General features: G+C 37.9%; 1 protein-coding gene across 1 annotated transcript in view; it reads left to right on the top strand.

Moving 5' to 3' along the window:
• Positions 1 to 16,509, top strand: part of ADAMTS20 (ADAM metallopeptidase with thrombospondin type 1 motif 20) — an 85,738-nt gene that overhangs the window by 10,515 nt on the left and 58,714 nt on the right. The window contains exons 3-5 of the mRNA XM_054400006.1: positions 4,880 to 5,039; positions 7,368 to 7,627; positions 15,656 to 15,739. Of these exons, the coding sequence (XP_054255981.1) occupies positions 4,880 to 5,039; positions 7,368 to 7,627; positions 15,656 to 15,739 (504 nt within the window). The remainder of the gene's footprint in view (positions 1 to 4,879; positions 5,040 to 7,367; positions 7,628 to 15,655; positions 15,740 to 16,509) is intronic.

Genomic DNA, 16,509 nt, shown 5'->3' with positions numbered 1-16,509 from the left:
AATAAAGCTGGAAGTGGGGAGATTCAGGCTGGAAGTGAGGAAGAAGTTCTTCGCCATGAGAGTGGTGAGAGCCTGGAATGGGTTGTCCAGGGAGGTGGTTGAGGCCTCATCCCTGGAGGTGTTTAAGGCCAGGCTGGATGAGGCTCTGGCCAGCCTGATCTAGTGTGAGGTGTCCCTGCCCATGGCAGGGGGGTTGGAACTAGATGATCCTTGTGGTCCCTTCCAACCCTGACTGATTCTATGATTCTATGATTCTATGATTCTATGATTATAGTCAGTGGTAGTAACTACTTGGCTATCTATACATTGATGAAAAGGAGAGACAATTCATTGATTAAAAACTGCAAGTTTGTTGCATTATAGATTTTTTTTTTTTTATCAGCAATTTCTTCCCTACCTAATCGGACATTTGATAGAGAGTATGAATCAATGTGCCAGAGAGTGAGCATGTAAGAGGAAGCTCAGCTCCATTTTTCTAAAATAGTTAGCCCAAGTATGTGGAAAGGTGGAATCCTCAGTCTTAAGGACATTATTGTGCTTTCTTGTATCAATATTTTGATTTTTAAAAGATAGCTAAGAATAATTCTGAGATCAACTGGCTGAATATGAGCCAGCAGTGTGCCCAGACAGCTGAGAGGGCCAACAGCATCCTGGTCAGCAGAAGCAGGGAAGTGATTGTGCTCCTGTGCTCAACACTGCTGGGGCCACGCCTCAAATACTGTGTTCAGTTTTGGGCCTCTCACTACAACAAAGATATTGAGGTGCTGGAATGTGACCTAAGAAGGGCAGTGAAGTTGGTGAAGGGTCTGGAGCACAAGTCTTCTGAGGAGTGGCTGAGGGAATTGGGGTTGTTTAGCCTGGAGAAAAGGAGGCTTGTGAGGGGGATACTTTATTGCTCTCTACAACTACCTGAAAGGAGATGGTAGCGAGGTGGGTGTTGGTCTCTTTTCCCCAGTAACAATTGATGGGACAAGAGGAAATGTCCTTAAGTTGCACCAGGGGAGGTTTGGATTGGGACATTAGGAAAAATTTCTCCAATGAAAGGGTTGTCATGTATTTGAACAGGCTTCCTGGGCAAGTGGTTGAGTCCCCATCCCTGGAGGTATTTAAAAGGTGTGTAAATGTTGTGCTTAGTAATGTGGTTTAATGGCAGACTTAGTAGTGTTAGGTTAATGGTTGGACTTGATGATCTTAAAGCTCTTTTCCAAAATGATTCTATGATTCTATAGTAATACAAGATTCTTCCCTTCCAGCTGTCTGTCCTACATTTTTAGGCTGGAAGTTTATGGTGTTCTGTATTTTCTTGGGTATAATGCAGATTTCATTCTCTCTTTATAGGCAATTTCTTTAATAATTTTCTGTGAAGATGAGCACAGCTACTGCTACTTCTGAGAATATTAAAAGATGAAGAATTGCCTGGTGATTTTTTTCCTTCCTAGATAATGTCAGTGTGTCTTTTTCAGCACAGGATTCTAGATTTTAGTTCTGATAGAGAGCCTATAGGATAATGAAAGTCAAGCCATAGATGCTGCCAGGCATTTTATATTGTGTATTCATTCTTAGGCTTGCTTGATGTTCAAGCTTTAGAGCACCATTCTGAGTTGCTTAATGCAGTGATTTTACAGTAAGCTCTTGTTGTTATGAAGTTGGTTTTTTTGCCAGGACAAGTGGTTTACTATTCCAGGTGACCCTTATTGTTTCAGTTGAAAAAAATATCTTTCATTGCTAGGAGGCTTAGATTTTTAACTACACAGAGGAGTTGGTACACAATGTGCAGGATTTCCAGTGCTAGAGTTTAAATTGTGAGCGTACACTTTTGAGGGAAGGCAGGGCAGGAATACTTCTTTTGGAATATCAGCAATCCCAGAATGTCTTAGATCAGTCATGGTAGTTTATGTTGACTCTTCGCAATCCACTGGGTAAGAGAATGCATGCATAAATAATGGTTTTGAATTCTTAGACAGGATTTTTCCTCTGGTAGCACTTGGTTGTCTGAGTATGGGGTTGAGTCTGAGTAGAATTTTCAGAGTGATCATGCTCGCTCAGAAACATGTTTTAGTGATTTAAAAGCCAACAATCAAACAAAAAACCCCAAACCTAAACAATTATTATAAAATGGTAGAAAAACACATCCTTATTCTTTCAGCACATAATTTCCAGTGGAAGTCTGTTACTCTGGAAGATTAATTTAATTTAAAATATGGAACAAACACTTTCCTTATTACTTGTGTGCTATTATTCTCATAATTGGGATGTTTATTGTAGCTGAAATGATTTCTTTATAAAGTCTGAAAGGCTGCTAGTTGGAAATGCCATTGGAGAAACAAATACAGAATACCTGCTCTAGCTGGAAGGAGTAGGGAGGGAAGTAAAATGTACATGTGAAATAAAGCAGTAACAATAAACTTTTTGCTTAAGTCTAAGATAACTTCTTAAATGTCTCCTCCTTAAACAGTGTTTATAGTATGTCAGGAGAACAGAATTAACTAGCATGTTAGCATTCAGAAATAGCATGGGGCGAAATGTAATTGTGACTTACAACAATTTATATTACAAACATCAGCGTGAATCTTAGGGACAAAGCAGCACAAATTGATGATGAATGACAGGCTCTTGTCTGTCCTTGCCATTTTGCCCAGAAGGTTGTACCTACTTAGGACTGACAAGTTGTGGCCTACTTGTTTTTATGAGGCCCTTTCTAGGGAGGCACATAACTTTCTCAGTCAGATCAATCTGCTCTCCTCCACAGATGAAATGTCCTAAAAATACTGTATGTAGGGATGCTGAACTGAACATACAGGATCCAGCATGAAGACTACTTGGCAAAGAATTTAAATGAAACTAAGGAGGAAAAAGTGTTTCTGTGAGTTAAACAGTTATGAAAGGAAACTACTACTTTATCTGGATGTTTTGTCATCCTGCAACAAAGGCAATGCAGAGGATTCAACCACAGTGGGTTTACAATACATACGCTGTATATCAGGCAAGGTAACAGATGATTGACGTATGCCTGACGCCTTACAGACTTGTAGACATAGAAAACTGGTAACTGTTAGAAGGGTCCCAAATTCAAGATAATATTATAATTCTGGTATAACACCCTGGACACTAAGGTAGTCTGCAGTAGGTTTTAAAACACTGTTTGTAGGTTGCTTGAAAAAAACCTGTTCTTATTTCTCATGTATCTTATCCTGCCACTCTTGTCTAGAACTCTGAATTTCAAGGTTGATGTGAACATTTAATTGTGTAAACCATATTGTGTAGATTATCACTGTTCTCTTATTGGTCATTATACCTCAGTAGTATGGCAAAGCTGCTATCAGGATGCAGTGCACCTGCTCATTCCAAGTGCTTAATTGGCTGAAGTGAGAAAGTTGCCAAAAAATCTGAAAATAATTTGATGAAATGCTGAATTATTTTTTTCCCTCCTTGTAGTCTTCTGAAATAATGTACTTATGCCTTATGAAATGATCGGTTTGGTTAGAAGTGCAGTGAGAGAAGAGATTCTGTTTTAGGATTTAATAATTGAATGAATTACAGGATGGGGTTGGTATGGGAAAGGAGCTTAAATTTTTCCTTTTTCAATGGTATCCTGGGGTGCATTAAGAAGAGCGTGTCCAGCAGATTGAGGGAGGTTCTCCTCCTCCTCTACTCTGCCCTCGTGAGACCTCATCTGGAATATTGTGTCTGGTTCTAGACTCCCCCATTTGAGAGGGACAGGGATCTGCTTGAGAGAGGCCCGTGGAGGGCTACAAGGATGATTAAGGGACAGGAGCACTGCCTTATGAGGAAAGGCTGAGAGACTTGGGGCTTTTTAGTCTGGAGAAGAGAAGACTGAGAGGGGATTTAATAAGTGTTTATAAATATGTGAGGATTGGGTGTCAAGAAAGAAGGGACAGGCTCTTCTCACTTGTGCCCTGTGATAGGACAAGGGGCAATGGATGTAAACTACAGCACAGGAAGTTCCACTTGAACATGAGGAAGAAATTCTTTACTGTAAGGGTCACAGAGAACTGGAACGGATTCCCCAGACAAGTTGTGGAGTCTCCTTTTCTGGAGACTTTCAAAACCTGTCTGGATGTGTTCCTGTGTGACCTGTGCTAGATTATATGGTCACGCTCTGGCAGGGGGATTGGACTCAAAGGTCTCCAGAGGTCCCTTCCAATCTCTAACATCCTGTGATCTTGTATGTGTGCCTGTGTTTCTGTTAGTAATCACATTCCTTTGGTTCCCATTACATAGTTACCCATGGGTGTTTGCTGTAGATGGGGATGGTTGTGGAAGTTGAGGATAAAGTGCATGAATGAAACTGCCAGCTTTGAATTCTTGTAATTTGTGTCAAAGTCTTTAAAAGTATCAGGTTAACACTGTTTGTAATCTATGAGCAAAATGCAATTTTAGAAGAAAAATATTATATAAATTGTATAAAGGACAGAAGGCAACAAATCTGTCTAGAATTTGGACAACACTCAAATCTTTGAATTTCTTGATGGCCTCTGCTCCCCTTTGCACAGTTTTAAAGAGACAGTTTCAAACCATCACAGCTGGTCTTGCTTGGTTATACCTAGATAAGTATATCTAGTCTTTACTTTTGTGGTCTCTTCCATTTCATTAATTCTGTATAGTAATTACCTGTTATATTGTTAAGATGCAAGGTAGTCTGTTATGAGTCATTATGATGGGACAAGATTCTAAAAAGAATTTTTCTTTGCCTTACCTTCAAGCTTCTAGCTCCAGCTTCCACTGAAATTTCCTCTGTCTCACATGCAAATTTTCTTTTGTTGATTTCAAAATATCATTACAAAGTGTTTATTATTTCAATGAAAACTGTGTCAGTATTTTTAGTAGAAAATAAATCAGTTGCTTCTCTTGCTTTCAGATGGGTACCTTTAAGGCACATGATGGTGAATACTTTTTAGAACCTCTGATGAAAGTGGATGGAAGTGAACATGAAGATGAGCATAACAAACCACATCTTATATACAGGCATGAAGAACTTAAAAAGTATCAGAAATCTCATAAACCTTGTGAAGTTTCAGGTATATTCATACTTTAAGCTTCAATGTGCCTTTTTTAACACTTGACATTTGAAAAAGGTAAGATTCGATTGCTGTAAATAATGTAGGTCTGGCAGCCATTTCTTTTTCTGCCAGTGCCTAATTCAAAGTTAGGACACAATGTGGCCAGAAAGCTACCAATGTGATTATCTTGCATTCAAAAAATCCCAGTGAAAGCTTATTTCTTTTCTTTAGCTCTATTTTAGGAAGCTGATGCTATTTATTAATTGTCATTGCAGAGCAAGGACTTAGTACTTTGTTTGAAATTCAAGCAAGTGTTATTATTCTTGATTCTCTTTATAGTGATGAATAATATGTACTGGCCCAAAGTAGAGGTCTTTCAGCTTGTCTGGTTTCTTTTTACACCATGTTGTGTCTGAGAATTCTATTAAAAAAAAAAAAAAAAAAAAAAAGGTAACCTAGTGTGAGAAAAAGGCTCCAGGCATTGAGAATATGGGATTACTGTAATTTTGGGGGGAGTGAAGTTGCAGTAGTGTTAATGGAGAAAAGGCTTGTGTTGTGTTTCTGTCCTTCTAAAGAGATTTGTCTCCTTTAGTGCTGGTCTTGCTTGGTTATTCACATCCTCATAGAAAGGAACAGAGTATATCTAGCAATACTTGTGAGAGTTTCTTTTTTGAGTAAGTGAACCTTGACAGAGAAAATGGAGAGGAATAGCATTCAGTACATCTTTTTATTTTGAAATCAGACCATGATAATGACTTCTAAAATTGTCTAATCTTTTCCTTACTTTGTACTAGTTTCTTCTAAACTAATTGAAAAATTAATTAGAAACCCTGGTCCAAGCTTTACTCAAGTCAGAGCTGGGCATCTGCTGCATTTTCTCTATCCATAAGTGCTGTTTCTTTAATAAGGGAAGTTTATCTGAGTTTATCATAGTATATTTTTCATAAATAAGATAGCTATTACTCACCCACTTGTTGATTTCTGGCATTTCTAAACAAAGTTAATTTGATTTGTTCTGGTATTGAATTTGTCTTGGCTGGATTAATTTGATTTGTTCTGGTATTGAATTTGTCTTGGCTGGTCTATGAATTGAGGCTGTCTGTATGATCCCACTATAAATAGAGATGCTGCTTTCCATTTTGCCAGTACTCTGAAATCTCAGACAGATTCTGTGACCTAGTAAAGGTAATGTGCATATGAGGCTGTCTTGGCCAGTTCTCTTCAGTGTATCAAACTCACGCAGTCAGAAAACATCTAATATCTGTAGGTACAAACAAACAAGTCCCTTTTCAAAGCCAGTCCTCAAATTCTCCCCTTGTTATTGTTAGTGCTAGTTGTTTGTTGCAATTATTATAGCTATATGCTGTGACTGACACAGATTGCATAGATTTACATCCTCTCATGATGAGGGTGGTAGAGTTGAGATCTCTGAATTCTTGAGTTAGTACTAAGTCATTGCAATAAAAAGATTAGGAAGCATATCCGTTGGAAGCAACTTTTTATGAGGAAATGTAGCTTCCAGAGAGACACTGGAGTTTTTTTCTGAGGGAGCTAAAGTGTCTTAATTAGATGCTTAAGTTATGGAGAGTAGAGAGAATTCAAATATGCTTCTCAGTTAAGTATTTCTGTGAGTGGTAGGGTGACTTTCTGCTCAATGGGTGGATTTTTATGTATCAGGTATGAGAAGCCTCTGATAGATGAACTTTACAGCATAATTGAAAGTATTACAGTAGTTAGTTTGGAGGTATCTGAGTAGGTTCTGTGTTTCCTTTAGAACACGATCCTATATAATGAATATTGACGAAGCTGTCAAAGGAGTCACTGAAGGTTTTTGGTGTGTGCTTGCTTATGAGGAAATCTGCTTTATATAAATAGAACATTGTATAAATTAAAAGTCAATAGGGACTTGAATTCAGGACTTGGGCCTAGTCTTTGTTATGGTTTATTTTGATTGGTTCTGTTGGTGACAAAGGTTTGTGTGTAAACATGTATTTTGTTCAATTGACTTGATTCCTTTATTGCACTACTTAGGCTGTAGTGTTTATGTCATTCCAGCCTGCCTGTTTGGATTATACTGCATTCTGGGAACTGTATAATACATGTATAATCTTGTAAATAATTTCAAACAGATAATACATATATGACAGAGGTACATGATAATGTACAAGATACCTAATTTGATCCTTTTAATGCAACCTTCTGTGTTTAATACAGTGTTTTAAAAAATTCTTTCAGTGGGTGTCTTGGAAGTAAGATCATAAACGTAAGGGCAGCCTTTTGCCCCCCCCCTTTTTTAAACTTAATTTTGAAACTACGTTCAACAGTCCTATCTTTTTTACTATACAGAAAAGGAGTTGAAGAAGAGCACCTCACTACATACAACCCTCAGCCATTTAAATCAAGAGACCCATGCTTTACAGAAGTCTCTCAGCTTACAGTATGCTTTAAATAACCTATCCAGAGAGGATGGTGGCAATCCACGTTCCAGGAAAAGACGTTTTCTTTCTTACCCGAGATATGTAGAAGTGATGGTTACAGCTGACACCAAAATGGTTCGGCACCATGGGCAGAATTTACAGCACTACGTACTAACCCTGATGTCAATAGTAAGTAAACTTAAACATTATTAATTTCAGCTCTGTTTTCTTTTATGCAGCTTCGCTCTCTTGTGGTTTAACTGAGTTCTGTATTACAAGACAGATATTACATAAACATAAAACAAAAAGTAAGGCCAAAATTTCAGATTATGAATCTTTTCAGTTAATGCAGTAAGGTACGTAGGTGAAACGCTGTGACCTACTTCCTGATTTGGTGTTGTATTAGAAGAATTCTTAAGCTTCATTGAGTTAAACATATGGATTAATTACAGCAGACAGAGGTTAAAAGGCATGGTAAAAAATGCTTGGTTAAAGTAATCCAAGTTTTTTCAAGTAATTTCAAATAAATATGGGTCAGATTTTGAGTTGGCATCATTTAAAGTCACTTATTGTAACTTTATTCAGGATGTAGTACCTATGCTACATTAAAATCTAAGTGTTTACCATGACATCTGTTGAACCATTTTCTAGGAAAAGCGTGCTGAAATATTCTGTATAGTAATTATAGATGGATTTCTGTTCTTCCATCTATTCAAGAAGCTTAACTTATGTGAAATTGAGTCTAACTTTGGGCTTGCAAATGAGCACACTTACATATAGGTAGGTATCTGTGGACTTACCTGCTATTCACTTGACCACTTATAAACATCTGTGTTTGGAGAAATGGAATACCTCTCTAGTTTTCAGTAGGATTGATTAATTTGCTTCATAGAAGTGTCCAGTACCATTTAGGTTGCCATAGGACATTTGGCTTGACCTCATAGAAGCATAGAATGGTCTGGGTTGGAAGGCATCTCTGGAGGTCATCTAGTCCAACCCCCTCTGCAGTCAGAGCCCTGTCGAGCCTCATTTTTAATATCTTGACGGATGGAGCCCCAGCCACTTCTCTGGGCACCTCCTCTGGCACCTCCTCTGCTGCTTCACAAAGGTATTTTCTGTCAGTAGATCATGTGTCATGTCTGAAGGTGTTTAAAGATCTATAAGTATCGACAAACGCTATGGATAACCTATAGCATCTGAAGTGACACCAGGTAATGTGTAGCTGAACTGAGTTCTGCTCATGCTGGATCTCAAGCTGATAGCACCTCTTTCACAGATGTAAGCACCTAAATTTAATAGATGACATAGAGAAATACTAAATGTAGTAGATGCTGCTAGCTTTGAAGTAATGACATATAAGTCATTACATCTTTAATATGAATTTAATATCTCAGTATACCACAGTGTATAATAAATGCATAGCTGCAGCTCTTATTCCATATGTACATCTACTATTTCTGAAGAAGTCTTCAACTTTTGTTTCAAGATTATTTGTAGAAAGCTTAAGCTTTGATAAATGCAGATTATTATTTTTTTAATGTAAAATCAGATATCAATTCCGAAATATTTTCTACAGTCCAGTTAATCTTCTAACCCCTCCCCCAAGAGTACTTATCCCAGCTCATATCCCTTCTCCTAGAAGCATTTCGGTGATGTCATAGAACTACAGAATATATTAAGTTAGGACCTTTGGAAGTCATCTGGTCCAACCTTCTACTCACATACATATATATGCTTTGTCAAATCAAATAATGCATATGAAGGTACAGGCTTCAATCTCTTCTATCCTCTTCCTTCTCCTTCCTTACAATAGTTATTTTCAGTAAGATAGTCATAAATGTGAAGAATAGGAAAACAAAGTACTATGACTCTTCAATATGTAATCTGTGTTAGAATTCATTAGTGTGCAGGCAGGTCACTTCTTGAGCCACAGCTTGTTAGTGTTTGAAATAGAACCCTTATTAGTCTTATTTCATTACCTATAAAGGGAAGAAATTAAACTACTACATTTTATCCTTTCTGCCATTTTACAGATAGCTTTATGAATTGAATTTAACTGGTACTTGTGTCTAGTCAAGCAACTTCTCCTGTTAGGGGAAATTGTCAAGTTACTGGCATTTTAAATGAATCAAGTATTATACTCTACTCTTATAATCCTTCTGAAACTTTCAAGGGTATTTGGTTTTGGCTTAGATTTTAAAGAATTAAAAAAAAAAAGTTTAATCATATAAATCCCATTAAATTTTAATGAAACATAGACATTTAGCTCCCAAAAGAACCTTTGAAATCCTGGCCTTTTTTTTTTTTTTTTTAAAATCAACAAAGCCACCAAAGCAAACTTGCTACTACAGGGTATTGTTTTTATGAGTGGAAAATAAGAACTGAAATATACTGCAAAATGCTTTTAGGATTTTAAGTGTCTTGTCACTCATCCAATTCAACCTGAAAAGGCTTAACTCCCCGCATGCAAGTAATCCCATTGAACTGGAACTGGAATGCATTTTCTCATTTCTTCAAAACTGCATAAATCTTGGCAAGATGAGTATTCACAGTATTTACGCTTTGTCTTGGAAATACTTACTAGTTCTGATTGAAATATATATTTAAATGTACCAGAAGTATCTTTGCCATAGAACTTTATCAAAACTTTTGTATCGAAATAGAGTAAAAAGTGATGCTATTTAGTGTGAAATGGTAAATAAAATAACGTAGATTGCTTTTTTTTTTTTTTTTATTGTTTCTCCAAGCAGGCAGTAGGTACTGCCTTGATAGGTTTAGTAGCTGGAGGACTCCATCTTAAGCACATTATATTGTGACAAAATCTCTAACACAAAGGCTGGATCTTAGCAACTAGAATAATTCATTAAGACACTGGAGTTTACTGTAAATGCACCAAACCCTCATCAGATCTGGTTCCAGGATACATTTTGAGGTACTCTCCTCATTTTCTGAATCAGATACCTGATTACTGACATCTTTTTAAGAAAGGAGCTACTTAAGTAGTTTGGCAGTAAACTCCTTGGTCTGTTCTTAGTCTGCTTGCAGGAAGAGCTGTACAGTCTGGCCTTTCTGAACATTGGACACGTAACCCACCTGTGATAGGGCTATGCTGGCCAGCTCGGATTGTGAATTTGGCTGACTGCCTTGTGTGAGTGCTAGAGCTGGAGCATGGGAGGAGGGTAGCCGTGCATTCAAGAAGAGGAGTGAGATTGCATCAATGTATATCATTTAACTTGCTATGAGACTGTGGAATCATAAAATTGCAGGGTCTGGAGAACAAGTCCTGTGAGGAGTGGCTAAGGGACCAGGGGTTGTTTAGCGTGGAGAAAAGGAGGCTGAAAGGAAACGTTATTGCTCTATAATCCCTGAAATAAGGTTGTAGTGAGGTGGGTGTTGGTCTTTTCTCCATGTAACAAGTGATAGGATGAGAGGAAGCAGCCTCAGGTTGCACCAGGAGATGTTTAGATTGTCTACTGGGAAAAATTTCTTCACCAAAAGTTGTTGTCAAGTGTTGGAATAGGCTGCCCAGGGAGGAGGCAGAGTCCCCATCCCTGGAGGTATTTAAAAGACGTATACATGTGATGTTGAGTGGCATGGCTTAGTGGACTTGGCAGTGCTAGGTTAATGGTTGGACTCAATGATCTTAAAGGTGTTTTCCAACCTAAATGATTCTATGAAGTTTTGCAGTATGCAGACAGGCACATACTTGCCCATCTTTACACTTCACTACTGTTACTTTTATTTACTACTATTATTATGTAAGTGATGGTGGTTGATAATCAGGTATTTAATGATTAGACGAGTCCTTATCTTTATGACTTTTTCCTCAGTAGTACAGGTTCGAGGTCTGTCCCTACTGTAAAGTCTCTGTACTGTTTAATTATGACAAAGGCCTTTCTCTAAGCTACCTGTGACTCATCTCACGTGTAATAAGTCAGAGATGCTTTGCCAAGCAACACTCATATGTCTTTATCTGAGTAGCTTCTAATGGTTAGAGAAGCCTGGCTATGGTTGTGTGTTGTGAAATGATCTTCTCAAGTAATTCCCTTCAGATACTGCGAAGAGGAGCGCTTTGACATCTGACACATACGTGATGGCATCCGATTATAGACTTGGTGCCTTTGTTCTCAGGAGACTGTAAAGTTGATGACTAACTCGCAATTTACAGAGTTATTGCAATATTAAAGGCATATTTTTACAACCATCTCGAGTTAGAGATAAAGCAGAGCCCAAGCATTCCTGGCAGGCCGACTCAGCCTTTAAAAGGGATGTATTATTTTAGTGGGTTTTTTTCCCCTCACTAGAGGAGTCATCTGGAACTTCTAATTGGTTACCTTAGGGAGTGGTAGATTGAAGCGGATTTGGATGAGGGGACAGGAGATGACTTAAAATTCATAGAGAAAAAAAATGGTTCCTTTCAGGTGTGTAGGTACACTTGTGCAAGTTTGAGAAATCTCTGCTGGCATTAGTTTCCACTGGTGAAGCATGAGTTTGTACAGAAATATGGATGGAAAATAGGAATAGGAGTAACACCTAGAAATAGGAGTAGCACCATTAGAAATCACACAGCTTATTATCTCAGTGAAGCAGTAAAGGCTGTGATGACTTCTTTATCTCATGACTTTGGACAATTCTGGGGCCCTAAAAAGCATATGACAGAATCAGAATGACAGTGCAAGAGGTGAAGGAGAAATCTCCCAGATCCTGGATATCTTACATACTTTCCGCTCTACAGTGATAAATAAGAGATTGTTGGAGCCTGCAAAAGATATGTGAGCTAAGGAGTGATATAATCTCTTTCAAGAGATGTGAATGTTTGTATTTTCCTGGTACCATAGTTACGTGTCACAGACAAGATGAAGGAAAAAGAGGTCTTGTGATACAATATTTAGGAAAAAATACCTGAGAAAGTGCAATTCAATTTGGATATCGTTTGCTTATCTTCCAGCCTCTAGATATACTTGCATGTTTGTTAACCCTTTTCTAAATAGGTCATTTGCCACAATCCGTAGTCCCAATTTAATGGACAGTTACAACAGGGATACGGAGAGAATCTGAGCTGTTTGGTGACCAAGTTGCTCCCCAGTCACCTGACAGCCACAACTTCGGTGATTACAAGATCTGGCTTAATCTTTGAGAATTTCATAAAAATGAAAGTTGTGATTCTTCCACTGAAGGGTAACTGACTTCATTTGTGTGTATAATTACATTTTTCCTTTCTTTGTTGCTGTGCAGCCTGTTCTGTGGTGTGGATGCTGACTTTAAAGAGTCTGAAAAATCTCCTGAAACATATTTTCCTTTGTCTTGGCCGTTAACTCCTACATCTGTGAAGCCTGGATTTTAGATTGCTGTAAATCAACTGGATCTGGAAATTGTAAAGAAATGGTGTATTCTATCAAATTCCTGTGCCATTTCATCATCCTTTTTCATGAGTGCTTTCCGTAAGAGAGCATTGAAAGAGATATGCTTTGAATACTGGAGCAGAGAGTACTTACATCTTTATTTTTTCACTAAAATAAGAATGTCATATTCCAGATCTTTGATAATTCCCTGCACTGATCTATCATTTCAAGTTTCAGTTGATGATTTTAGCCTGGACGATTCCCTAGGAAAGCCGTCAAGTTTGATTTATGGTTTTCAGCTCTCAAGATTTTTCTCTTCATACGTGTTCAGGGAGCATGCAGATTATACCTTACCTTTCAGGTAAGGGTTCTTCTTATCAGCACTGAGTACTGCTCTTTGATCTTTCTAAAGCAGTGGTAATAACTATGTGTTTGAAGGTGATGAAAGTGCCCATGAGACAAAAGATCCATACTTTAACTCAAGTGCAGGATTAATGAGAGCAGTGTTACTTTTCCTTTTAGCAGTATAAGAGAAAGTATGCTTCAGGTTCTGGTGAGAGCTGCTGGCCTATGCACTGAAGTCATGTTATTTCAGGCCTCAGCTCTTCTCCACACATATGTAACTTGGAATCCTTGCTTAGATCAGGGTAATTGCCCTGGATGAGAAATGAGTCTTTCTCTCACCTGCTATGGTACAGAAGGCCTTTAAGAAATTGAGAGGTAATGTTGCCTTGAAGGTTCACAGCAAGTTAGGCGCTTACGGTGATGTTTGGTGTTAGCTGAACCTACTTGAACCTCCTCATGCAGTTTTTAGTCTCTTTAGTTATTCTGGCTGATACACGATTTGTAGAACTAAACAAATTCTATAATGACTTTTTGTCTGCAGTGTCAAGTGTCACTACCTCATATGACCTACAAGCTCTTTACTTGACAGCCAGTGAAGTGCAGCTGTTGTCTGAATTTCAGAGCTTTCTGTTCCAAAGCAAGACATCGACTGGACTGATTTACATGTTATTAGAAAGATGTTTCTGAACTAGTGGCCCTATATAATGGAGTGAGTGCATTAGTGGACAAGGGAAGAACTATGAATGTCATCTACCTGGATTTCTGTAAGGCCTTTTGTATGGTTGCCCATAGCATTCTGGATGCTAAATTGGAGAGATACGGGTACATAGATTTGATGGGTAGACTGTTAAATTGCAGTCTATTCCATGGTTCATCCTATCTGCTTCTCCATTGACTGTTGAAGAAATTTAGATGGCCTGCTTACTGTTAGTTACATGAGCTATGATAGTGTTTAAGAGCAATCCATTCAGGACTGTGCCTTTCATGAGGAGGATAAGTATTCAGAAATACCCTTTCTAGGTTTATCAGAATGGATCTTAAGCTGTAAGAACATATGATCTTTATAGCTTATGTTGCTAGTTTGGATAGTAGCAAAATGGCAGCTTATTCCATTCAAATTCAGATAACCCCTTCTGCCTAAATAGTGCTTGAACCTTTACAGGTACCTTTACTTTGGTAAAGGTATTCGGAATCCATCTATGCCTAGTTAAATTCTTCAGTGGGTCCTCAAGAGATGCTCCTTATTCCCACCTCAGAATGACTGAGACTTGCTGGTTAGTACCCAAGAATGGATTCCATATGGAAGGAAGCAGAAGATAGCTGTGCTGCTCTGAAATGTGTTCTCCACATGGATTCCAAAACTCAGGCTCTTTCCCAGCCTTTATTGAGTCCTGCTTTCCAGCTTGTGTATCAATGAAGGACAATGCTGCACATTGTACTTTCCCACGTGCAGAGAAGGGAGAGTATGAGTCCAGGAGCCAGTGCTCTGTCGGTTCCAATTTTTGGCAGAATTACTTAATCTCAGCAATAGGATTCCTAACACAGCAAATCTGTGGGTTCACATGCAGTTTGAGCCAGTTCAAGTGTAGGCTACTTTTGGAAGAAGTCTGTTATTCTACATCTTTCTCTGTCAGCACCTGTATCAAAGGGGCTGCTCCAGGAATGAGCATTGTCAATCAATATAACATGATGCAAAAAAAACCCTACATTAAAAACAATAAATAGTTTTACAGCTGGGCCAGTTCCTTGATCCTGTCACTTACATAAGTCTTGCGTCTTAGCACAAGCCTGTAGGGAGGAAAGCCAGTATTTCTGTGCTTGGTGGCAGCTCTTGGTTAGATAAGACTGTCACTCAACTGCTTTAAGTGAAATTGTAGAATCCATATGGATGTGATGTCTGAAGCTGTTCTTGAGAATAAATAAACTTTTTAACTGTTTCTATTAAGAATAACTTTCAAAGTGGTTCACTTTATGAAATTGACTCATGGTTTTTATTGTCTGTCTGCAAGATTATATATAAAAATGCCTGCTGAGTGTGTAAATAAGAATTTTATGAATGAGGGAAGAAACATTTGTATGCGTCTTGTATATTTCCACTGCAGGTTTACAACTCATTCCAGCTTCCATTAGAAGCAAGAGCAAAAACTTGCTTTCTAAAACTTTCTAACACTTTAAGTAGTGATTCCATGCATCATCTGCATAACCCAGTTGCAGTAACATTACTTTTGTTCTTGCTTTGATATTTTATCAATAAACTACAGCTTTTACAATGTATAATAAGTATACTTTTCTCTTAATGGCATTTCAACATGGTGTCTAAGCATTTGAAAATTAGTATAAAATCATAGCTATTAGGATACTAAAGGAGAACTCTGGTTTTGTCACCATATGCTTGGGGAGAAAGGTACAGATGGATGTGTGAGATGTCTTTTGCATAGCAACTTGGTTTTCAGTTCTGTTTGCAAGACAAAAAGATACGGCTTATTAGGTGGGTTTGATGTTCTAATATTCTGATTTTTTTTTTCTTTAGGTTGCAGCAATCTATAAAGATTCAAGTATTGGAAATCTTATAAATATAGTTATCGTAAAAATAATTGTAATTCACAATGAACAGGTAGGAAAAAGTATTAAAAAGCTTTCCTTCTAACAGCACAAATGAAATACATGCATTTGCATGGTAATTACAAAGGTTTATTTATTTTTTTTTTAGTTTTAAATACAAAATATTTTAGACTATGAAATTTTTGTATTTTAAATAGCAGACTAAATATCAAGTGGGAGGTTAACTACAGACCCTTGATTTAAGACCTATATTTCCCTGTCTCCCTGCTGTCACCTCTCTTGTCCTAAGTAGGCATAAATCAGATACTATACGAAAGCTTGTGGCATGTGCCGAAAGTAGGGTTATACACATGGAAACACAACAGGGAAATTACAGCTTTTATAGAGGGTTTTGATCCCTAGCAGATCTAATATTTTAAGATTGTTAGGATGTATATGCTTTCCAAAAGCATGGTTTTGTATTTGTTTATTGATATAAATGTCTTGTCACTATTTTATTTTATTTTTTTTTATATTTTGCCTAGGGAGGTGGTGGAAGTCCCATCCCTGGGGTTTTTAAGGCCAGGCTGGATGTGGCTCTGAACAACCTGATCTAGTGTGAGGTGTCCCTGGCCATGGCAGGGGAGTTGGAAGTGGATGATCCTTGAAGTCCCTTCCAACCCTGACAATTCTATGATTCTATGGTACATGCTCACTTACATTGATTAAAATAATGGGTTCTCATGGCTTGTACCTAAATTAAGATCTGGTCCTACAAACAGGTCTGTGTGAGCAAACACCAGTGTGGAGTCCTGCTGACTTCCTTTCCACACGCAGTCATTG

This window comes from Indicator indicator, chromosome 3, assembly GCF_027791375.1.
Source record: "Indicator indicator isolate 239-I01 chromosome 3, UM_Iind_1.1, whole genome shotgun sequence".
In the NCBI taxonomy this organism is placed as follows: Eukaryota; Metazoa; Chordata; class Aves; order Piciformes; family Indicatoridae; genus Indicator; species Indicator indicator.
The sequence above is the reverse complement of the archived record's forward strand: the minus strand, read 5'-3'. Positions and strand labels throughout refer to the sequence as shown.